Source organism: Thunnus albacares, chromosome 23 (assembly GCF_914725855.1).
Source record: "Thunnus albacares chromosome 23, fThuAlb1.1, whole genome shotgun sequence".
In the NCBI taxonomy this organism is placed as follows: Eukaryota; Metazoa; Chordata; class Actinopteri; order Scombriformes; family Scombridae; genus Thunnus; species Thunnus albacares.
In genome coordinates, this window is record NC_058128.1 from 7668930 (window position 1) to 7694532 (window position 25603).

At 40.0% G+C, this 25603-nt stretch overlaps 1 protein-coding gene across 3 annotated transcripts in view; it reads right to left on the reverse strand.

Annotated features, from left to right (window-relative positions):
• Positions 1–3717: 3717 nt before the first annotated feature.
• lin7a (lin-7 homolog A (C. elegans)) overlaps positions 3718–25603 on the reverse strand; it is a 36577-nt gene continuing 14691 nt past the window's right edge. The window contains exons 2-6 of one of the 3 annotated variants that reach the window (XR_006400607.1): positions 25335–25453; positions 14319–14390; positions 9157–9366; positions 8561–8832; positions 3718–5826 (exon numbers count right to left, since the gene is read on the reverse strand). Coding sequence is in view for 2 of the 3 variants with exons in the window: in XM_044343623.1 (XP_044199558.1) it covers positions 8617–8832; positions 9157–9366; positions 14319–14390; positions 25335–25453 (617 nt within the window). In the remaining variant the exon portion in view is untranslated. Of the gene's footprint in view, positions 8833–9156; positions 9367–14318; positions 14391–25334; positions 25454–25603 lie in introns of all 3 variants that reach the window. The other 2 variants (XM_044343623.1, XM_044343624.1) reach the window with 2 other exon arrangements.

Here is a 25603-nt window from a genome sequence, read left to right on the forward strand (position 1 = left end):
TATTTATTTACCTTCATTGATATATGACACTGTGGCGTTAGATTGCATTAGTGCAAACTGGCAACTAAAGTGTATTTTTTGCAAGTAAAATCTCAACCTGCAAAGTACAATAACTATAGCTGCACAGCAAAATAAGTATATTTGCCTCTAAAATGAAATGGATTAGAAATATAAAGCAGCATAAAATGAAAACACTCAAGTAAAGTACAAATACCTCAACATTTATATTTGTGTACTTGAGTAAATGTACTTGTCAAATGTGTAATTTAAATGTAAATAAAGTTAGCAGCCTGCAAATTAGCCTAGTGTTAAATCATTTCCACTCTGAAACAATGGCTTTAGAATAGAAATGACTGTAGAAAAAGCTTTGACTTTTCTACAAACGGTTGTAGGAAAAGCTTTGACTGCAACACTGTCCAACAGGCTAAACGCTAGCAGTCCCACATGCTCCGTCTCTCTCTGTCCGAGTACTGTGAGGCATAGTGGGCATTCCAGCAGCGGCTTGTATTACACTAACCTCCACGGCTGTGTACAACACTCCAAATGTCACTGATGTCATTTTCCATGGCTACACTTTCGGTTGTGATTCATAAATCGCTCACTTACTGAGCCTGGAGTGTCAACACAAAACCCACAGGGACTTCACATCAAGGTTGTTGTAGTCAAAACAGAGGAATTGAGGCTTTGTTTTTGATCATGTTTTTCATTATCTGTTCATTTGAATTTGAATCTTGACAGAGAATGCACATAAATAAACAAATAGAAGCTGCTGAATTCATTATCAGTGTAATAGCATGACTTCAAGGCCAGCACAGCCATTACTGTAGTACTGCGTGAGACCACAAGAGAGAGGTGTTTCTCGGATTTCCTATATTATCACTATCATGTTTAGCTTCTGTGTTGTTGTAGATTTTAACAATCAAACTCAAAGGGCTTCTTTGATAATTCTGGTATAGTGTCTCTTGAAGGTAATTCCTGCATTTTTAGATATTTGAGAGGAATACTGATTTTGCAATGAATGTTTAACTGAGGTCTTTGGAGAGTTAAATCTGCCCTCCGGCAAAGTCTGTGATGTTGAACAGGATAGAAAAGGAGATGATATAATGTAGGTAAACCGTGTGGATCTGTACCATCTGCAATGCTAAAACAAAATACATTAGCCTTTATGTTTCAAGCATTTTTTTTTGAATCAACAAAGTCATTTTGATTCGTTTCAGTCGGACAATCTTCTTAAGTTTTGATTATATTGAAGATAAATCTCAATTTGTTCATCATAACACCGGGAATTTATTTTGCTGCACATATCTTCTCGTATGCTTTTAGCTCACTTTGCCAGGAAGTGCCAAAGATTGAACACGTTGAATGCTGTGGAGATGCAACATCTTACATTATATCAACCCTGCTTACTATCATATCTGTTTATGGTCAAATATGTGTCATTTTTTAGTGATGACATGAAATAGGTCAGTTACTTAATCTTCCTATTGTGCTCTTGTAAAACTGTATTCATTTTTTACTGTAGTCAAAACTACAAAGGTTTATAAAGTACAAAATATTGTTTTTTTCCAGAATTTGTAACCCTTCTACAAAAATGTGTCTAAACATAATGTGAGGGGTTCAAAATGTTTTAAGATTTAAATGCAGGCTACAAACTTTCTCATTTATATTGATATTATTGATATTTCTAACATACTGTATATACAGCCTCTGCTACACATAATGACATGTTTAGGACAGCCCACACACACAGATGTTTGACCTCAGAAACTTTTTGTTTGTCTCAAACTTTGTGAGGTATTGGATGGGGTAAGGAATTCCTATATTTTATACACATTCACATATATACATGTGCTTTTCTTTCATCTTAAAGTATTTTTTTTTTCTCAACTTCTTCATTTTTTCCTCCCTTCAGCACAGAGACATTTTTCTTGTTTTTGTGCGAAATTGTATGCTTGAGAATTAATTGTGTCTTTGTGTGCCGGATGAATGAATCCTGAATATTTTCATATCTATCAAAGTATAATAAAGCAAAAAAAAAAAAAATGCATCCATCTTCTGTCTGTCACTTCCTTTGATCTAGTCAATCCTGGTCAAACCTGAGCTGCTAACAAGGTCTTTGTTTTTGGATCAAAAAGCTACAAACTGAACATATGACCACACTGTCATAAGGTGCAGACAGTGTGATATTACTAGTGGAAGTGTTAACATACAGTTTGCTCAGTGCTATTTCAGGGCACCGAGGTGTAAATAGAAGATTACAAAAGAAATCAAGATTGCAATGAAAACTGTTTTGACACCTCTAATATATTAAAAAGTGCTACTTCGGGAGTTGGACAGAGATATTTATGCAGCTACTTCATTAGAACCTTTTGTTATCATAAAAGATGGTGGTTGCCATGTGATCCTGAAGTGTTATATTGAGGCTCTCTTTGCTGAGGTGTTTACCTGATTAACAGCCGCAGACACGGGTGAGCGATTTGTCACCTGCATTAATGTCACCTCCAGTCTTGGGTTCTGTCACTTCAGGCTGCGATCATTTGCTGCAGAAGTGGTTACTCGGTGGTGGAGAATATAGCTCTACCAGAGACTTTATTGCACGAAACACTGTCACTGTGTACAACACATTGCCAGTGAAGAAACAACACCGCTTTGTGCTTCTGCTGTCACCGTTTGAGTTTAACACCTTCCATTTACAAGAGTCTCTTTATTAGTTTCTGTGTCTGCTCTTTGTATTGAGCTGACAAAGGCCATTGACTTTCTGTTCTGAGGCTAAAAACCTGGATGAACCTTCAGAGAGACATTTCAGACACAAAGTGGAACTGCTGCACCTTCAGCAGCTGAAATTAGATCACTGGAAGGCAATTAGTGATAATCTGGTTTGTGATTGTTATGATAACTGAACACATCACAGGTTTACTGTGAAATGTGTAAATTCTGTATCAAGGTCTTTATTTATGCTACATGAAAATACAGTAATTATCCTGTAGGTGCCTGACTGAGTATCAAATCCAGCCTGATTAGAGTTTACAAGGAAAAACATACACATGATGAGTATTTTATGGGCAGATTCCAGTATTTTTGGAGTAGATATATTTAAACTGGACCACATCTAGGCCAACTTGTAAGCAGGTATACCAGGGTCCAAGCAACCAAGGCAGTTGGGCAGACTGAGAGTCCCCCCCCCCCTGCAGCACACACTGACAAACTCTGCTCCAGTTTTGAACCATGAGGACTGTGGATCTTTGTTACCACCAAAATGTTTGTCAGTATTTCTAAAATTCTGGTTATCGCCCTGATCAAACCATCTGTATTTTTTAAAATCATTTCTTATCCACTTCTTTGCAAATTCAGCATGTAACAAATAAATGCCTGCTAATTGATCCTGTTCACAGTCCAATAAATACTTATAGGATAAGGCTGGCAATTTTCTGTGTTTTTCACACAAACTACAGCGACTGTAATCTTTATGGCGAGGGAACATGTCACCCAGTGCAGCAGTGTAGACAACAACGGAGGTCTACGGCACAGAGGAATAAGATATATGAGGCTTTGGATACTCACACAATACTTGTAAGTAGGATAAATTAATTGTTGGCTTTGCTCTGCACATGAAATTTGTTGACACTGAGAAAAATATAGAAAATCCAGCCAGCCAAACCCTTTTAATGATACCATAAAGATGCAGCGTGAGATATGAAAGAAGGGTTGACAAAGTGATCACTGTACACAAGCACATAGATTTATTTATACAAATATAGTATGTATAACAATTGCATATCAACAATTTGTTGTATTTTTTTGTATGTTTTACGGTAAGCACAGGACCATCAGCTTCAAAAATGCAAGTCAATCAATTAAGAAAGAGTACCTGTGATTGAAAGATACAAAAAGGGATCTGTTGTATTGAGATTTCTGCTTAGAGTGTGAATGAGGGACAAAAACATTTTAAATATCCGGTGATGGGATTCCTGTAAAACCTGAGGACAGCGGTCACCTAATACCAAAGCTTTGGCATTGAGTCGATCTCAGTACTAGCAGGTTTTTTTAGGAAATGGTAACATCTGGCAGCGTGGCATATATTATAAATGTAGAGGAATTTCACTCTGCTGGACTCAGTAATTGGATGTAATTGTTTAGAGCACATTAAAGGTGAAAATGTTTCTGTTAATAAATCTTTGATGTCAGTCTAAAGTAATTATTCTGCAACAGTTTCATGAAAATGCAACTTGGTTGGTCTCTCTTGAGGGTGAAAAAAAAAAAAAATCCTCTGGCATACAAGAAGTGATGTTTGGGGTCTGTTTGGGATAAATAGAAGAAGAAACAGCAGGAGCAGTGATAGTATCTATGGCTGAACAAACAAAGAAAAGATTGCCACTTAAAGAAAATGAAACAGAATCAACATGAGATAATATCAGTAACACAAAGATCAACTGAGAAGTAATCTCTGGGAAGTGCAGTGCAAAGACACCGCAACAAAAAGCGCTTAGCACCAAAGATGGAGATGACGGTAAAATAAAACACTTTTACTCTGGTGCCGGTACTTAAAAACAATGTTTTGTTTTTTTTTCGAGAAGGAAGGAAGAAGGTAAAACATTCCACACAGTCTCATCGCGCCGTTCACAATGATTGTCAAAACAGAAACACAAGGAACAGATCCACATGGACTATGTGCTAGCATTCAGCCGTTATACAATGAATAGATTTTAAATAATAATCTGCACGTCTTAGAAAGAATACATAATATTTAAAAGGAACGATAAAACTATGTTAAATCTGATCTCGTCATAAACTATTAAATAGACAAGTCTGAAAAATAAACGTAACTCTACCATATTTCGATTTAATTTCCACTCTGTTCAAATGAAAACTGGTGACATTCGGTTTGTCGGGAATAGGACACGGTTAACATTTCTGAGGACGGATGCGAGTCTTGTTAAAATCTCTTGGTAACATATATATTTTCTGGATAAATCTCAGTTGGGAGTAGCTTACAAAGTCTGTTAGCAATCGCAGTTATTGCACATTAATTGTATCTGCCGCCTGTAAATCAATAATCTCTTTAAATGGCACGGACGATAGATTTGGACTCGGAAGCTGCCTTACAGTGCATAAGACCCAGTTTGCTTTACAGTAATTTACATTTGCACCTATCCCATAAACTGTGTATGTATTACATCATGAATTTAGTAGTGAAATGTAAAACTGAAGAGTGTGTGTTATTGCTAAACCTACAAGATACAAAATCTTTTCTTGCTACAATATAGAAGGTAAAAAAGAGTTCACGTTTCTCCAAAACAGGACACACACACACACACGCACACACACACACACAAAAAACAAAAAAAAACAATGGTCATTCATACAGAGACACAAGCACCAGTTGAAGAATCAATAAAAACACCACTGTACAAATGATATCTATGGCGAAATGATGGCAAAGGTGCCACAGCGTAATGGGTGTGTCGGTTAGCAATTAAAAGTGGATGACTGTAACAGAACAACAAAGAAGTAAGGGAGCTTCAGTAAGAGTCACAATCTTGAACTATTCAGGGAGAACAATGTATAAAAGGGAATACAAAGATAAAATGGATGACTTTCAGTGCTAGCCTCCCTCATACTTGTTTTTCAAAGCACCAATTTTAGGACCCTCTTCATGTTTGCTCAGTAATCGGTGGTACACTGAAAGGGAGTAAAAGAGTCTTCTACTAGTTGGTTTCCTCCACAACAGAGAGATTCCTCTGGGATCCTCAACACAAACAGATGGTCTTTGAGATCCACCTTTTTTTTTTTTCCGTTCTCCTTCACTTCTTCTTCTTTTGGAACAACCTGCCGATAATAGAAAAAAAAAAAAAAGAAGAAAAAACAAGCTGAGAGCGATGCTGAAAGCTCTGATGGTTCAGTCTTAGAGACGGAGCAGCATTGATGTTTTATTAAGCTTATTTTGTGTTTGCAAAATGATCATGTAGCTTTTAATTACTGTTTGATTCTCACGCCAACTTCAAATCCTTGTGAATCAATCATCTCTTGACTTTTCACATTCCCAGTTATACAATATACCAGTTCTGGGTGCGTACCACGGTTGCCAACTCTCCTGTTTTTAGCATGAAACCATAGACTGCACATAAAACTGGATGTAGCAAGGTGTCACGTCACCCATTGGTTTGCATTGCTTATGGTTGGTGCTATCTTTTCCGTTTGGAGTGCAAATAAGTCCAAATAAGGAGTGCAGGGTTTTGCTTTCCACGCTATGGAAACATGCCTCAAAGAAGATGATTCTTTTTGAATGGGACTCCATTAGAGTCAGCATCTAGCATCAAGCCATGACAGTTGTTGCTTGCATGAGATGCCAACTTTTTAGGGACATGCCTGAATTGTCTCATGCCATCACGCTAACAAAATGTCACACAGAATACGAATAATTGTACAGTTACCCTCGGGAAAAAGAGCACATATCCTCACGTATACTTCATGAATGTGGCTGTTGTTTTAGATAATCATCTACTAACCGAATTGATCCGTAGATCGAAGCCGTCATCAAGATCACTCTAGCTAGTTGACCAGTGTTGTCATTTGTGTGTAGTAGAGGAAGAAAGACACAATCAGAGAGAGAGAGATATGAACACCAGGCAAAACCGGTGGCTCATGTTGCCCTCTTGTCTGTTTGTGCGTGTCGCTTGGTCGGCAGCCTTTTGGCCGCCAAAGTAAATCTCTGTGGTCAGCATGCCAGCATTGATATAACATGATCCCTACTCAGTTCCCTGTTTGTAGCTCTACCACAACACAGTGTTACAAGCTCCCAAATACCTTCCCGAGCTGCGCCGTGCCAAGTGCAAGACAAGAGATATGCTTGGGGGATTTAGCATCAAACGGACAGCGCCACAGAGATCTTGGACACATGCCTGCCTCCAATACATCAGGGAAACGCATAAATAATTTGAGAAGTCTGGGCAGAATTAGGCATAGCATAATATGCTTTAGCTTCATGGTCTGATTAGTGTCTGAAAAGTTTCTTCTTCCTTTTAAGTTTTGCTATTTTAACTCAGTCAGAGTGTGAGTTTGCTTTAGTGCGACCGGCAGTGCAGAGCTTTGTTCTAAATTTGGACTATTTGTAAAAAAATATTGACTAAAGCAGTGGTATGTAGACCCTCCATCAAGTTGCACCTCCCAAGTAACAGCATTGCAGGCTGTAATTACTTATCCACGTACCTGCAGAGCACGAGCCACAGATGTAATCGGTTAAAGCTTGAATAATTTACAGCCTTTACAACAGAATCACTGGCAGAACACAGCAGAAGCGGTAATGTTTGCACAAGGGATACCAGCCGCTTGGTTTGCAAAATATACCACTGAGGTTTCAGGCTTCGTGCTGGGATCTAAAAGCTTGCTACCTGCATACGGCCAATAAAAATGCTTGCCTGGGAAGGCAGAGCATGGCGAATGAATCTTAAAAGAAGGGTTGAACCTGCTTTCACTTCACTCTCTCTCCATCTGTATTCCTTGATTGTGTGCTTGCAAAACGAGCAACTGAATACAGTAACTACTGTCATGATTAATATACGCAGTGCTTCATAATCAATAAAACAAAAGCAATCGATCAGTAAAAAAGAAAAATAGATGAAACAATAAAACAGTTCTGCAGATTTATACAGTAAGTAAGGTTTCTGTATTGTTCTGCAGGTGTGATTTTCTGACAGAAAAATCACGGTCACCTTGAAACAGAAACAGCTGGAAGGTCTGAGCCTGAGGCAGTGCACATGGTCATAAGGGAAATGATGAAAGGTAATACTGTGTGTGGATACTGTATCTGCATCATGTATCCAAGCTGTTTTTGATTTATTGCATTCAAGTCCTAAATTCTGGTCACATGAACAAAATCCGTGTTGGTAGCTCAAAAATAATCTGCGCTCATCTCGACTTGACCTCAGACTCAGCCGCCCAGGATGGGACTCAAAGCCAAAATAAAGCATTAAGCTGCAAGAGCAGTGCTTTACAGTGATATTTAAAACACCAACTAAGAGTCTGTTGTTGAACGTTAGTGCTTTTAGACAACAGCAAAATTGGGGTTGTGGGTAATAATTGGGAATAGTCACATTAGGAAATACATTCATACTCTGGCTTGCTTGAGAGTTTGATGAGAAGATCAATAACACTCTCATGTCTGTAAGCTAAATATAAAGCTACAGCTAGTAGATGGTTAGCTTAGCTTAGCACAAAGGCTGGAAAAAGGGGACACAGGTAGCCTGGCTATGTCCAAATAATACAAAATCTACCAGCACCTGAGCTCACTGATTAACATGTTATATCTTTTTTGTTTAATCTTTATAAATTCTCTGCTGGAAGTCACTGCAAAAAATAGTCTGGCACATAACCTCCTGTAAAATTGCATGTTTTTTTATGCTTTGGTTTTTGTGCCGATTAAACAAGATACATGTCCTGTTTCCAGTCTTTATGCTAAACTAAACTATCCATCTCCTGGCTGTAGCTTCTCATCTTTCCCACAATGTACAACTACTCTTTTAAACGTTGACATCATCCTCTTCTTCTCTTGACAGTGTTTTACCTCGTAGCTCCTGGCATCCGCGTCCCCCTCACCCTTAAAGCAATGAAGCGCCTCACCTACGACATGTGGTTCTGCTGAGAGGCCAGGTTCTGCTGTTGCTGCTGCTGCATAAGGAGCTGCTGCTGCTGGCGCCGCCGAGCCGTACGGAGCTTCTCGAAACGAGCCTCCATCTCTTCCAGCACTTTGGGGGTGTAGCGAACCACCAGCTTCACACTATCCTTGGCCGCCTTCAGCAGCTCCACTGCTTTCTCGTGGTGCTCGCCTTCCACGCTCTGCAGGGGGGTTTGGATTCAGAGAGGCAGGGAAACTTTAAAGGAGGCTGATTTGAATATATGTTGTTGTTTTTTTTAAATAGTAACCCCTCTAAGGAAAAAAGCCCAAGTTTGGACTAACCTATTTAACTGGGTAAAATTAACTGAAAACTATTTGATTGGGGAGTGTGAAAGAAAGACTATGAGTTAGACTTGAGTTAGAAGGGTTGAAAGGTTTATCTACACTTTTATAACCTCCCTCCTATATATATATATATATATATAAAATGAGCCTTTTTTCGCCATGTGACATATATAAATATAAATCTGGTTAGTTAGACCTACCACGCCGTTGACAGACAGGAGCTGATCCCCTCGCTTCAGGCCGCCGTGCCTCTCGGCCACACCCCCTGGAATAATGCGGGAGATGTAGATAGGAGAATTCTGCTCTTTGCCACCCATCACGTTGAAGCCGAGTCCTTCCTCCGTCTTGGGTAGCTCCACCACCCGCGGGTGAGAGTGACCCTCGCTGGCTGCAAAGGCTGCGACTGTGGCCTGAAGGGAAGAGAAGCGAGATGGCGCTTAGTTTGTAAATACTCAATTTATACTGTGTGACACTGGGTTCAATTTGATGGGAAATTATTATTTTACAGCATGAAAAAGAAGAGTTGAGTTGAGTCTCTAAGGCTGTACTTCCTCTCAGGCTGAATACCGCATAGCACATGCCATTCTCAGTCAAAGTAGCGGACCCCAGGGCGCCCCGGTGGTAACGGTTAAGGCGCATACCGCATAAATGCAACGTCTACGGTTCGACTCCCGGCCGCGGGACCCTTGCTACATGTCATACCTCTATCTCGCTCTCCCTATGGTTCCTCTCTCTCTTCACTAACTGTCAAATTAAGACAAAATGCCAACAAAATCATCTTCAAAAAAAAGTGCCCCAAACCTGACACATTTAATTAGTAGAGTTTGCTGGGAGCTGTACACAACCAAGACATAAAAAAAATCTTCTAATGCAGGAAAAGCTTTCAGATCGTCTCAGACTGGCAGATAGGAATTGGTAAAAAACAGATTAACAGATTAACTAGTGAAAACAAGAAATAAGGCGTATGGAGTATGGCATATGTCAGGGAAAAAAATAGCTTATACTGTGAGGAGTTTAGCAACTGCAAACTGAAATTGTCTGCACTAGCTTTTAGTCTCCATTACACCCAAAATGAGTCCAAAGGAGGAAGTTAATTTTTAATACTGTTACACAAAGTTAAGATTTAGTCAGGGCTGGGGATTTTGATTCCACATGAGAAACTCTCAGGCTTTCTAAGCACATGGATTAACACATCCAAGTTCACACTGGAGGAGCAGCGAGACAACTTTCACCCCTCTGTATCTTTTACCAGCTGGGTTGAAGTTGAGTTTCTTTGAACCGCAAGCCTTGCTCCTTGCTCCTTGTACCTTCAGAACAAAGCACCCAGGAGCCTGTTAGCCAAGCCCGGGAAGGCTGATGGCAAGCGAACAGAGAAAGAGACACCCCCATCCCGTGGATCCACAGATTCACTGCCACAGGTGCCTCGCTGTCAAGTCGTTATCATTTATGATATGTGAGGTAGATCGGGCGATAAAAAAGTAGAGGAGGGAGGGTTCTGTCAGAAGCTCTTGCAGATGTGTATCCAAATTCCGCAGCAGCAGCAGACGAGTATCTTGGCACTTTGAGGTGTTTGACGATCCCTCAAGGCTGCATCCTCATCTCTGCTCCCTCTTACATATTCATATACATCTTCATATCCATATTAATTTCTGCTCAAACGGATTTTGCTCATTTATCTCTCCTCTCCCGCAGCCTGTTTTAATCTGGTTATTGTATTCTGCCAACTTCCCCTCTCTCTCCTCTCTCTTTTTTCCCTTTCTCCCACTGTCCTCCTCCTTTTTCTTCTTCTGTACCTCCCTCCCTCCCTCACTGTCCCACTGTGAAGCTAAAAGGCAGCTCCTCAGCATGCATACCGTCATCTCCCGGGCCTCACAGCACATCGACCTTCACAACTTTATCTGGGTTTGCGCGAACGGGAAAAAACAATCTGGCAGATGGCCGGCGACGCTCAAACACAGGAGGCATTTTAAATGAAAGGCTCGCTAGGAGATACTTTCTTGGTAAACACACAGCACTGTATAAGTATGACTTAACATATCCAAAGTCACTTGATCATCAGCTCTGATTTTTATCCCTGGAGCTCACACAGTTCCAGATAGTCCCTGTCTCCATTAAGATCAGTAATAAGGGCCTCGAGCCAGGAATTAGAGGCTGAATTGATTTAATTAATGAAGCAATGAAAGAGAATTGAGTTGTTCAGGTGAAACACAAATCTCCACTGTCGGGAGATTTGCCGTCTCACTAACTAAGGCACTTGAGAGGCAGATGAACAGAAGCATATTTCATACATTTCATCATCATTGCTTCTGTGTCTTCTAGTCTTCATTTTCAAGGCCATCACTCATCATCTCTTTTTCTTTTTAGACTACGTTTGCGTGAGACGAGCGCGTACACAACTGACACTGTGGCCTAGCTTGGTGAGTATCTTTAGAGAGAGTAAAAAAAAAAAAAAACTTTGAAAAATCATTCGGTCTCCCAGTTGAGACTGTCCCTACAGCTACGCAAGCTCAGGCTAATAGCTGTGTGCTTAATTGCCCAGTGGACATGCAATTTTGAAAACAGATTTAGGAGCAATGACTTCTCAAAGTTTGGGGGCGAAGAAAGAAAAGTAGAAAAGGAGTTTTAAGGCTGCTTAAATCATGCCGTCATGCTTTAGGCTTAGAAAAAAAAAAAAGAGACAGTTTCTTCTTTTTTTTTTTTTTTTCTCAGCTAATCTGTCACAGCTTCTTTGTAGAGTGAAAATATTCAGCCTTTAATAAGCAAGGTATTTGTCAGATCAGACCGCAGTGTCCGCGTCCCAAATGATGAGATATTTCAGAGGTTTACCGCATAGATTTACATTCTAGGTAATACGCTTATTCACCTTCTTGCCGAGGAGTTAGATGAGAAGATCAATATTTGTGTGTTAACTTCAGAGCCAGGAGGTGATTAGCCTAGTTTAAATACTGGAAGCAGCTACCTCAGCCAGCTACCCTGGCTCTCTCTAAAGTTCAGAAACACCTGAACCAGCAACTCTAAAGCTAGTTAATCAACATGAATTTCATTTGTTTAAAGTCTCCTTCCACTCATGTTGGATGTTTGAGCTTCACTGTGCAGAATGATGTGGAGGTGGACCTACGAGCACGATTTGTGACATCACAACTAGTTTGAAGCCAATTGTGGACCAGTAAACAAGAGTGATGTGGTATATTCCAACACATCTTCATACCACAACGACAGAATAGGTATATTTCCAATGTCTCCCAAAACAAAATACTGTATATACAATGTAATATGGCAAGATAACTGAACATTTTTTGTGGAAAAAACATGTCAGACATAATTTATCATTCTATGCAGAGGATATGGCCCACTGCAATTTTACAATCGCAGGAGGTGCAACATTTGTTAAAGGCAAAAAGTGTCAAAATAACATTTTTTTACATTAAATATTGCCGTGCTGCAGACATGTCTTAGTCTATGCATCATATTCTACATCTTTGTTTGCTACAGATCCCTGCAAAAATCACATCATAATGATTTTAATATGTTTAATGAAATAATTTAATGAAAATGAGAATAATGAAATATCGCAAATCATATTGCAATTGCGATATGAGTCAAAATAATCGCAATTAAATATTTTTTCAACATTGTTCAGCCCTTCTTTAAGTGCAGATTTAACAGCGTTAACTAACTAGTGTTAGTGACTTTAGAGGTGGTGGTAGAGTAGTATTTTTTGACTTTAAGCTAAGCTAAGCTAAGCTAAGCTAAGCTAAGCTAAGCTAAGCAACTCCCAGCTCCCTATACTTAATGCACAGACATGAGAGTGGCATCAATCTTCTCATCTAATTCTCAGCAAGAAATCAAATAAATGTATTTTTACAAAATGCAGAACTATTACTTTAACAAGGTATTTAATTGAAATTCACCAGACTTTACTCTATTGTGCTCAGAGCAGAGCTTTAGTGGAAGGACAACAAAAGAGGAAAGAGCTTGTCAGGAGCACTCATCATTTGAAGCCTTGGACAATCTCTCTGCACACACACACACACATACATACATGCACGCACACACATCCTTGTCTATTCACATTCCCCACCCGCTCCCTCTGATGTAGTGAGGAGCGGTGGGCGCAGCTGGACACTGAACCACTGAAGGACAGAGAGGCGCTCTCATCTCTCCTCATCCCCGTATCTCCTCTTACTCATTCCCCTCACCCTCCGCTCCATATCAAATTAGACAATCCTTCTTTCTTTGTTGTCTTACATAAAAGCCAATGTCTCTTTGCAGGCGAGATGCTGATGACGGGTCCTGCTCAAGTGTTCGGGTCAAACTCATCTCTTTGTTTACCAAAATTTGTTTGTTCCACTTGTGCTCCATTTACGCAGCACCTGGAAATGTCTCACTTCTGATTTTGTCCTTCACCTGAGACACAGACGTGATGTTTTAACGGCGTACAACAGAAAATCTGCCTGAAAATACTGAATACTGGAGTATGTGAGGCATACATTAAAAAAGTCTCAGAATCAAACTGTCATTTAAACAGTAAAACCTGATTAAAGAGCAAAAACAAACGAATCAGTGTGATGCAGCGTCAGTCATGATAACGGCAAAAACAAATGTGCTTTCGCATTATATTGATTCAAAAGTCTTTTTCATCCAGTGTGTCTTACAGGATATAACGGGACAACGGTGTTGAGAAGAAAATTAACTTGTGTCAGCAGAATAAAGATTAGATGAAAATCTAGTGGCTGCTAATCTGATGATTCAGGGTGAACATTATGTGGAATTAAAGAAAGATTTACAGCTCAAATCAAAGACTTTCAGTCACCAAAAAACTAATGGAACAAGGATGAAGAGCTGGATATTCTAGTAGAGACTTTAAGACAGTAAACTTTTATCTTTTCCAGTGCTGCGGTATAAGTATGCAGTCAGCCTTTCTTCATGATAAAAAAGTCTGCCTTTGATGCCAGTATTGATAACAAGTTTGTTTGACCTTGTAAGTTATGTGTTTTTTCCCCAAAGCATACTAACTGAACCAGGAACAGACTATGCACACCTAAAAAAATTCTATAAATGCATGTAACCTATATATAGGAATCCATTAGAGTTTGAGGTTGTGATACGTATCAGTAAAACCTTAAATCATAGCACAAACTGTGAGTTATGTTTGCCCTGCATCAAAAGTGCTACCATCTACTGATGCAGCACTCCTGACCTCCTTAATTACATTGGCCTTTTCGGCTTTAAAGCCGCACCAATCAATATTTTTATCTACTAAGGACGGCTCATACGACTATGAGCGATGTCAAAGGACTTCTCTTAATGAAGACCTCAAAAGATAATTATCATTCAGCTCCACGGAGCCTTTTTGTCTTACCTTAGCTGTGGCCCTCGCTTGGTACTCTGGACAGCCATTCACTGTAATTGTTTCGTGCATATACTGGTACACCTGAAAGAAGCGGAGAGAGAGACAGGTGTTATAATTGTGTTTCACATGGTTGAAATATTAAAATCACCACCCAGTGTCAGCTCAAACACTCGATTTACATAGTCAAATAAAGGTTTTCCTTCACAGCTGGCTGTACACACACACACACACACACACATACTGCAGTAACAGTGCTGGCAGCGCTGCAGGCTGACTGATAGAAAACGCATGGCACTAAGGCCTACGGTTAATGGAAGCTGTCAGGAATCATATCACCACCAGTACTACTTTACTTACTCAGAAAACATCTGCTAACACTCACTCTACATGTAAAAAATATGTAAATCTCATTATCAGCAGTATATCAGCCGGTGAGGAAGAGAAATTTGTGTCTAGACTCTCAGATAAGAGAATATTACTGTATTACTGATCATTTAGATTTCAAAGGAGCCAGCCTTGAAGATTACATGTTAGACAGCAGAATAGTGTTTTTTTTTTATTTGTGCAGCACCTTGCTATAGATACATTTCCTAGCAAATAAGAAAAAAGTTAACTTTCAAAAGGAGGCAGAATCTGGTCCTGACTTTATAAAAAGAAAAGCCTGCAGAACAGGAGGTAATGCATTATACTGCTGGGTCTGAATAGGTGCCAAGACATGGGGTTGCTGTATGTCCAGTTGGGTGAAAAACAAGTTTTTCTGCCTATTCAGTGAAGCAGAAAGAATCAATGCAGACAGCTGACCTTTCCTATTAATACGTGTTTTTTTTTAAAGGCACCTTACAACTGAAACTGCTCAAAGGATAAAAGAGAGAAGAAAGAAACCAGCCACTAAGAATGTTTCTTAACGACGATGCGTATGGTTAATATACCTTAACAAAAAAAAAAGCACACTTTTCCGTGAGAGTACTTTTGAATGTAGCCGTTTAAATGGATTTCTACAAAAAAAACAGTCTGCCCCATCCTCTCAATGCTGCAACCAAATAATGAACAAGTATAATAGGAGGGTGGACACGGAGGTTTAAAATGATTGAGATGAATGGGCTGATTGTAAAAAAGTCTCAGAGGAAATCCTTTTGCTGAGCCGGTGCAGTTGACTTGATGAAACGCATAAATTACAGGAAAAGATCACACAATTTCAGCAGATAAATAGTGTACAAGCACATATTCCAGTTTTAGTCTTACATTTTTAGCAGTTGTAGCGAGTGAGCAACCAAATTTCAATCAAGCTTAGTGATACATTTCTCAGAAGAAGAAAAAAAAACTTCTCAGCGCAAGATAAACTCAAAACTTTCATCTATGACATATTAGATACTGTGGCTCTGAAATGAATTTTAATCATCTATTTCCACTGACTAGATGATGTCTCTCATCAAAGCATGGCAGCCTGCCTGGAAGGGAACACGCCCGGTAGCTTTGACGCGCCACGGTACAACATTACAAAGGCGTTGCTTCTCTGAATCATCAAAAGGGTGTATACTTATAGGATACAAACTCTGGGATATTTGTATGTAGAGATCTCAAAGAGACGAGAGATATCCTTGAGCTTCTGTTGTCTTGTTTGCTCATGAATCTCAAAGACCAAATGAGCAGCTCTTGAGAGTGCAGCTCAGACTGCAACACATTTTTTTTTTTTTTTTTTTTTTTTAGAGATTTATAGCGTTGATGCATTCGGAGAAAAGGAGCTTGCAGTATGCACACACTCAGCTCCCAAATGATACCTTTTCCCGAGAACTTCTTCCACCTTTGCACCGTTCGAGGCTGTGCACAGCTTTATAAATGCAATGAAAGGTTTTCCTTGCCTGCAGAGTGGTTCCCTTTTTCCCTCAGTTACAATTTTTTTTTAAAAACCTCAGGAACACTGCTACACCTGCTAATTATACCCATTTATTCAGCCCGCAACTGTCTCTCCCTCTGAGCCCTTTTCAGACGAAGAATCAGCAACTATGCGGGCTTCATCTATTTGTTAAAGTAATAGCTTTTGGGCCCTCAAACATTGGTCGCTGTTATGTAAACGTTAAGTAATGGCTCTTTTCAAATATGACAGCACTTCTAAAGATAAAGCTGCAACGCTCATGCAATATTTGGCATCTCCTATGTGAAAGGGAGCAGTGACACGGCGATGAGCTGAAAAGTGAGTTCTCGGTTATCTCGCAAGGTGCATCGGTGATGGATTTTAGAACTTATTTTGCAGGCTTGAAGGTAGGTACCCTTTGGCGTTTCTGGCCACTATGTATAATGCATATGTAAGCGCATGTGCACGCAGGTGATGCCATACATACAGTATTCGTAACCACCACACTATTCATACTGTTCCACTGATCTACAGGTGACAGTAGTGTGACAAGAAATGAAGCAATGCACCAGCAGGAAAGAAGTAGAATGCAAGCTAGTGGATGTAAACAAGGCAGGTCTCTCTAGTATTTCTCTACTGGTGAAGTCAAATGAATTTTATTTGTATAGCTCAATATCACAAATCATAAATTTGCCACAGGAGGCTTTACAATCTGTACAGCAATACAACATCTTCTATCCTGAGACCCTCGATTCAGATAAGGAAAAACTGCTTATTACTACCATCTACTCGCTAACTTTGCCCGTCTATATAAATGCTAGGTAGAGCTAAAGGGAACTGCAGAGTTGGGTGATAATCACTATGAGCAACTCCTTTCACATTATACGTGGTCATTTAATCCATTGTGAGTGTAAAATTCTTCAGAAGTGCAGCTTTAAAATGATTTATTCACATAATTTCCTGGTTTAACAGATTTTTATCAATGACATACTCATTACAGTGATCTAAAGGAGGTGAGACAAGGTGCACATTTAATATCTTTCTACATATTTAACCTGAGTGCGGCGCCCTGAATAATAGAGCCATAGCATGGAAATATCTGTGTGCTTTTGGATGTCGTTATCTTCTTGTTGTGGCTGCACTTTGCTCTAAAAAGGCCGTCTGCAGTGCTTCATTTGAAAATCAGGAGCTCCCCTCGAACACAGAGAGGGTGTTGTTTGGCGGGCCAGGGGTCAAGGAACACATCCGAAAATCCACAGCGCCCGGAGCACATTGGAAAACATCTAGGTGCTCGTGGTTAAAACTTAACGAAGCTCAAAAACAAAGCAATGTGTAACGCGGCTAGCCTATATAATCAGAATGACTGCATCCGACGTGACGATCGAGCTCAGAGTAGACAACACATGTACATATCATACCCACAACGAGGAGACTTACAAGTTTTCATTTGTCATGCTCATTTCACCATTTCACGGCACAAATACCCACTTGCTTAGCTGTGGGGCTTACAGCGATCATATGCCAAAAAATATTTAGACACCAAAAACGCATTAAACCACTTGCAAGCATACTGTGCATCAACCTTTATATATGTGGGGCTTGCATTCCCCCATTCATTATTCTGATGCATTAATCATCATCATCATCATACTCATCATCATCCATGTAATCCATCATCAACACTACACAGCAGTGTTACAACCCCTCCCTTTCTGCCACTTCCTGCTGGAGCTTGCAGTCAGGGAGGGTCTTTGAGGTAAAGTGGTGACATCTGTCTATGCCTCCACCAAGGCCTCTCTCTCTCTCTCTCTCTCTCTCTCTCTCCTCGACTCTGTATCTCTCAATGTTTTGACATTTTTCTTTCATTCAACAGTAGCATATACATTTCTCACTCATCCATACATTCCATTCACTACTGATTAAAAGCCCCCGTTTTCTTTCATCACATCACCAACTGCGAGCTCGAGCCGATGTTTGGAGCACTGCCCTACCATGATGTTTGGGAAAAGGGGTTTGGAGTCTGACTGCGCACATGTGAGGCTGATGAGCGTTTTTGAGAGAAAGGCCTCATTTAAGTTAGCTTTCTCTGAAGAATCCAACAGTTTGCGGACAATGCCTTCAGCTCTTATGTCGTCTAACTTGACAAGATCAATAAATATAATCTTAGGGGATTCCATCTCTGGCAACAAACAACCTTTTTATTTAAGCCCGTTTGCTGCATCAAGTATGAGTGCACAATCAACTATCCTCTCAAGCATTTTTCTTTTAATCTCAGATGAAATGTGCTGTTGTATGTGGGAACATGTCATGTTAGAGTGGAGAATCTTCCCCTTCAGTTACTGGCAGTCTGTTTCACGCTCAAAGCTGTAAGCTGGCCTATGGCATGAGAACTCCTTGTAAGCTGTACAGAAAATGATTGTGTCCTCCTTTGCCTTATCAAAATATTTGATGCTGCTATATATACCTCAGTCTTCCCTTACTCGAAAACCTTTTCCCTTAAGGCCCTTTGTTGTTTCTTTAAGTGTGTTGCAACTGAGCATGAGACCCATTCTTTAGCCAGTTTCTTTTTTTCTAGACCCGATGACCCGACCTTTTTACAGATGGCACAGCCCAGACTTGCCTTGTCCATTGTAAGCCAGGGATAATAGCCTTTCTTGGCTTTGAATTGAGCTTCCATCCAAGTCTCCTCACCAACTATACTTGTGTCCTCTTCATCTCCACGATCTTCTCTCCCCGATTCCAAGTTCACCTCGCCATCTTCCTGTTCTCATTCCTTGTGCTGGTCTAGTCTGCTAGCAGGTGCCACTGCGCTAGCATCGCTACTACTAGCAATGCTTTTGCTACCTGTGCTGCTATTATCGTCACCCTTATCACCACCCCCATCCGCCGAAAGGACTTTGGCCTGCTTAGGGTCCAACTGATTCGAAGAAATTCAACTAATTTGATTGTCTTTTTGACATTTTACCAGCTTCCTCCTTGTTGCTGAGGGTATCCTAATTCAAATCACAGTAGCATCTTTTCAGTTACCCTGCTGCATCTTCTTTGTCCATCAATTCCTTCAGTCCACCTTCTCCTACATTTTTTCCTTCCTGCCTGGTTCACCACAGACGATCCTGGTTAGATCCACATACACAAGCACACGCTATCCCTGAAAGCAGCACTGGCACCTACAAGGAGGATGCCACAAAGCCTGAGAATAGAGAGAGATGCCTGCAGGGCAACTGACATGACAACGCCGCTTGTAACCATGGCCTCCCACTTTCTCTGAGTCAGAGAGACAGAGAGGGGGAGGGGGATGGGTAAAAGAGAGGTCGTAGCCTGGCTGACGTTGTTGGAAAAGGGTGAAAACCAGCGTAGGACTTAACAATGCGCTACCCTATATGGTCTTCCTCCATGACGCAGAGGGAGAGTATTGAACATGCACAGACTGACTTAATGTACCTTTCATCATTTAACTTAATGTGATGTGGGAGGCAGGAGGCATCGGAATGGAATCAACATAAATCCTCCGGCCTTGCTGCTTTTGCTTTTATAAAAAAAAAACAAACAGTCAATTATGTTGATTGAAAATCTCTGCTGAAGTGGAAAATCAACTGAAATGTTAAAGCTGATGAAAGATGCAATCGCTCCAGCCTGGTTTTTTTTTTTTTTTTTTTGCACTTCCTGTGTTTGTCAAGAGAGACTCTCAAACCCAATATACAACAAATTCCCACTCTCCATCATTTCCAGCTGGTTAGCTCTTCCAGTCATCTTGTCTTGTGTCCTTCCTTTCCCATTTGCAAGGCTGATTGACCCTGACAACTCATTCAGGCTGATTCAGTGAGACTAACGCATAGTCCCGAGATCCCCCCCCCCCCCCCCCCCCCCCCCCCCTGTCATTGATAAACGTGGCGGAGAAAGACAACCAGCTCATCAAACTCTGTCTCTTTGTCATTTAGCCCAACACTGCTGAACAGGCTCTTTTCCCTGCCATCTATTCTTCATATTGACAGCCGGTCTGTCTTCTTTAACAAGGCTGATTCATGTTCGGTAGATTCTATTGACGTAAAGTAGATGCTCAGGTTTGGAGGGGGAAACTTACAGGAGAGTTTTTACTTTACAGATATGATTAGTATGTCCACCTTGTCAGGCCTTATATTGACCCACCAGACTGAAATGAGCTACATCAAATATGTGTGCAAAGGAAGAAATCATACCACAGATAACACAAGGCCTGGACTTGAAAGGGCATCTGTAATAATGAAATGTCACAGAGGTGACTGTGATCAAAATGAGCGACAGGCGGTTCGGACTTATAATTCAACCTGTGTTTCATGGATCTTCCTAACATGAGAGCCTGCCCAAAGACGTTCCACTCGGTTTTCCCAGTAAACTAGTGTTCGCTTCTTTTAACTCGAGAGCATTTAACACTGATGGATGACATACAGGAGAGAGTGCTGTCAAAATGTATTAGAATAGGTAAAATATTACATAGCTATCAGGAAAAAGTAGAGACTTTATAATAGAGGGGAATAGTTCCTGTTAAAGAATCATACTGGTGGTTTTGCTTGTTTTACTAAAGTTACAAACCACATATACTTTTACGTTACTGCTGCACATTCAGTACAGTATTTTAGATTGATTAATGCACTTTTTACTTCTACTGATTTCACTTTAGATTCTGTATGTTATGAAAACCTACTTTAAGATCTTCAGAATTGCTTGAGATGAGTAATCAAAATTATGTGTGTTGCGTTCATGTGCGTTCTGGTTAGATGTGTGCTGAGATTTGGGAGGTGGCTGCCAAAAAGCATTGCATTCAGGGGTGATGTCAAAAGAAGTCTAACCAAAAGGACAGGAATTTGGCATCTTCTCCAACATGCTTACTTACTTTTTGACAGAAGATGCACAAATTTCACAACTTGGAGCTCCCAACAGCACATGAAACCACAAACCAACCACCATGCATGTTATTGATAGGCATAAACGACACTTACAGTACTGTGCAAAAGTTTTAGGCACCCTTGATGTTTAGATTCTTATCCATTATGCAATACCATCAGGGAGGTGTCTGATTGGTCCCAAATTTATTCATGACATGAAAATGACCCCAAGCATACAGTCATAAAGAACTATTTTCAGCAACAAGAAGAATGATGAGTCCTGCAACAGATGGTATGGTTTGGCCCTCACAGAGCCCTGATCTCAACATCATGGAGTCAATCTGGGATTACATGAAGAAGCACCTGAGACGACCTAAATAATAAATCCACAGAGGAGCATCTTTCTCCAGGATGGTTACGACAACCTACCTGCAAGTTACCATGAAAAACTGTGTTAAAGTGAACCGAGGTGAACTGCTGCTGTTTTAAAGGCAAAGCTGCTCACAGCAAATATTGATTTCAATTAAGTTTCTGCTGTTTACTCAACTTTGTAAGAAGTTAATTGATCAATTAAAACAGGTTATAGCAATATTTTTGTAAACATTCTCACTTTACTTTTAGTGCCTAAAACTTTTTCACAGTACTGTCTGTCTTTTCTTAACTGGATTACTTACTTTAAGTTTCATTTCACACTGAAATGAATATAAATCAGTGGTTTTCTAAAAGGTAGGGCCAAAACATATTTGGGATAAAAAGTCCAAAATATGTTGGAATATGTTTGGGAAAATGGTTGGCAGCAATTTAAAGTGCAGGTACAGTAAGTGAGTTGTAGTAAATGGGATGAAAATTACAAAAACTATGATTATTAAAGTGATACTGAAAACATTTCTTTTTGTGCCTGTTCAAAGGCGACAGTATAATAGCGGGATGTCATGTGTGAGAGGACAGATCATTTGGAAGAAAAGTGAACCCTGCTGTTTTAAATGCTTTATCTTGTCGCACACCTACATGCAAAAAGACTTTCGCATATCAGGCTGTTACAGTCAGCCTAATTGCTGCTTTCCCACTGCGATTCCCTTCCACTGTGAGCCTGTTTCTCCTAACTGTTTCTGATATAAACAGAGCATCGGAGGACACAGCTGTTGAGAACTGTAATATTCCACTACTTCAGCTCCTTTAATGCCCTACGTAATAACAGTAATAATCTACAGTATGTAATGGCCAGCACTTACAACCTGTTCTCCAGCTGGCTCAGCACCACAGCGAAAAACTATTGTGTCATTGGTTCTCACAAACCTGTTATTGACTATAAACCATTGTCAGCCTCGCTGCTGCCCACTAATCCCAGGCCATCTCTGATGTCTCATCTTTGTTGGAGATATTGTCTGCATCTTTGCCTCTTGGCAAAAGGCATCTACTGCTGCTGGGGCTTTTTCAGAGGTTTTTTTGAGAATCATTGTCATTGCACTCCAGTGACTGGCACTGAGATCAGTCAGCCGGTTGCTAGACATGCAGTTGGTGCCAGGATGTGCCAGGATTTCCCGAGCAGGCCAGAGCAGAGCAGAGCAGAGCAGAGCAGAGCAGAGCTGGACCCAGTGAGAGGAGAAGACTGGTCCATTCTTCTTTTCTGTCACTTTGCATGATGTCAGGCCTTTTACGTAATATACTGTCAAAAGCCTTTCCTCCTAATTGGTGTCGTTGCCAGTGTTGGTGAACTTTTCTCCTATTATGACCAGACACTGGCTGAAAAATTTATGAACTTCCACATTAATGAAATAAAGCTTGTGATGTGTTACCAAGATAATTCTGCTGAAAAGATAAAATGAAATTGGAATTTAATTATAGCAGTAAATCATGTATTTATTGACCTGCATTTCATTTATAACAATGCATCATATTTTATAAGCTGATCACATGCTTTGTAAGTAAGATCATTGGTCTGCTGAGTAACTACAGTTAAATGAATGTAGTAAAGTACAAAGTACAATATTTTCTCTCATATGTAGTAGTTAAGTACAAGTATATCAACATTCGACAGTACAGCACTTGAGTATACTTGAGTAGTTGTACAATGCTTAAGTAAATGTGCTTCGTTATTTTCCATCACTGCTTGACTAATTACTACCTTGAAAGTATGTAAATTGAAACAGCTGGAAAGGTCACATGTTTCATTTCAAATAGTGTTATAGTCACGGTTCCTCTTTGGTTATACAGTTTGTATTTGACATCGGCTGTCATGATCTTCTAAACTGTCCTTGAATAGTTTTTGAAACCGATGCACCTGAAGATTTGGCTGTTTGGAGCTGTGTCTGTCTCCAAAACTTATGTTCACACAAACTAGTTTGCCGAACAAGTCTGCAAAGTGTTCACTGTCAGTTTACCTCATTTGTTTTCCTTCCTGGCAACTAAACCACTTAACATTTTTATATTTAGCTAAACTAAACTAAACTAAAAGGTTTGAGAAATATTGAAATAAATATTGAAAAAGTCAATACTTTAAGCGTGACTTTAGTGTGAGACAGGACGTGTTCACTTTCTCAAAACCATGATCTCTCCCTTACCAAGTGCTTTGGTAGGCTAAACCTAACAAAAGATGGGCTGCAGGACACAAACCAAGGTCTCAGGTGTCAAAGTCGTGTGAGCTGTATGCCCAAACATTCACCCCTACGCACGACGTTTGCAGTATAACACAGGATGTCGAACTGACCTGGAAAAACATTGCGAATGTTATCCAAGCAACAATTATATTCCCTCCCACGCCCGCTAATTGTCTGCTTTCATTCCAGGAAAAATGACATGTTCACTTTGTTTAAAATTGTGTTGCAACACAGAGGCTATCGTGGAATCTGTCATCTGTTTCTCTGCTCCTTAAAACTCATGTTTGCTTAACAAATACATGTCAGTATAGTGCTACGTTATATCACAAGAGACAGGACACTAAATATACAAGATCTGTGGTTATCAGCCAGTGCGGCGGTGTCATATAAAGTGAATGCTATTGTTTGCTTTGTACTCCGTCCTCCTGATGAATGTTGTTAAGATGATGGATCATTGGGTGGCTGTTTGCCTGCGTGTGAATGAAAGCATTTTAACAAGAGGCAAAAAAAACAAGTACTACTGTTTATGATTCGCTCTTTATTCCGTCCCCGTAAAATGTGATTGAAACCAATCTCTAACAGTGATTTGCTTAATTAAAATTCAGTGTAATGAGCTTAGCAAACCTTCAAGTTAATGAAATGCTCATAATGTTTTCCGGCCCCGTGATCATTTAAATGCTCCGTTTGAATTTTTCATGCAGTCAAAAACTCAGTTTTGCTGTTTAGCTCTGGCAGTAATAAGGCAGAACAATAATCTCTGTCATTTTCATTATGCTGCAGTCATTTGTTTATTGGAGTAACACAACAGAGACATAAAGGTACACTCTCCCACTTTTTGTTGTTATATTATTTTTGTTTTCATAATTCCTCATTGCATCGACCCTGACTGAACAGGTGAATGTTCACAATTTTTTTAAGACTGTTTTAAAACAGCATTCGGGTTCCCAAATGAACATTGAAACAGGTTTTACTTGCTGCAATCATTCCTCTTGTTGATACTGACCATTAGCGGATCCCCTCCAAATGTGCTTAAAAAGTAAGTAAGCACATTTGGAGGACAAAATCCATTTTGAGCAAAGTGCATTTAAATGTTTATTCAGCCGTCTGAGTTAATAAAATAAAGTGGATATCTTCCGCATTTACGGTCTTTTTAGTAAAAAAAAAAAAAAAAAAAAAAAAAAAATCCCTCTTTGTGTCTCGATGGAGGGTTTTACTGTTCAGCTGCAGTGGAAAGATAGTAACAAAACAGGGAACTTGGCACTAAAAAGACAGTAACTTTGAAATATATTGACTTCATTTGACTAACTAGGATGATGGAAGCCTCGTATTATCTTCAAATAAAGATTTTGTCCCCCATCACTTACATTGAAAGTGCATTATAAAGGGATCTCTTGATGGCTTGCATGAACAAGAGGAATGATTACAGCAATATTCGTTTGGGCAGACTATTTGCTTTGGCTTGACTATTGTTTTAGGACAGACTTGAAAAATTGGGAATCTATCTTTTAAAACAACAATTCCAAGGGAAAAAATGTCACAGTACTGAGCACACTACATCTGATTGAAACCGCAATGAAATAGGACCATAAAAAGGAGTGCAAGCACCAAGGAGGTCTTCAAAATAGAAAAAAAAAAAAAAGAAAAGAAAAGAATCTTGCTTCTAAACACATGAGTCATGTCAGTGTTTACAGACCCTCCCTTGACAGTGACTCACCTCTCTAATGGCTGTGCAGAACTCACTCTGAAGGACCTTCTTCAGGGACTGGAGCTTGTGACCGGGAACATCACCCGACTCCTGCAGCTTCTCCAGCAGCTCGATAGCCCTGGCAACATCTGGCAGAAAGAGAGAGAGAGGGGCTGGCTGTGACTATATGTGTGACTATATCACGCCAAGGGGACAGAGTGAGAAAACCACCCCCCCCCCCCCCCCCCCCCCAAAAAAAAACACCCCATTCAATTACATTAACAGCACAGCCATGAGAA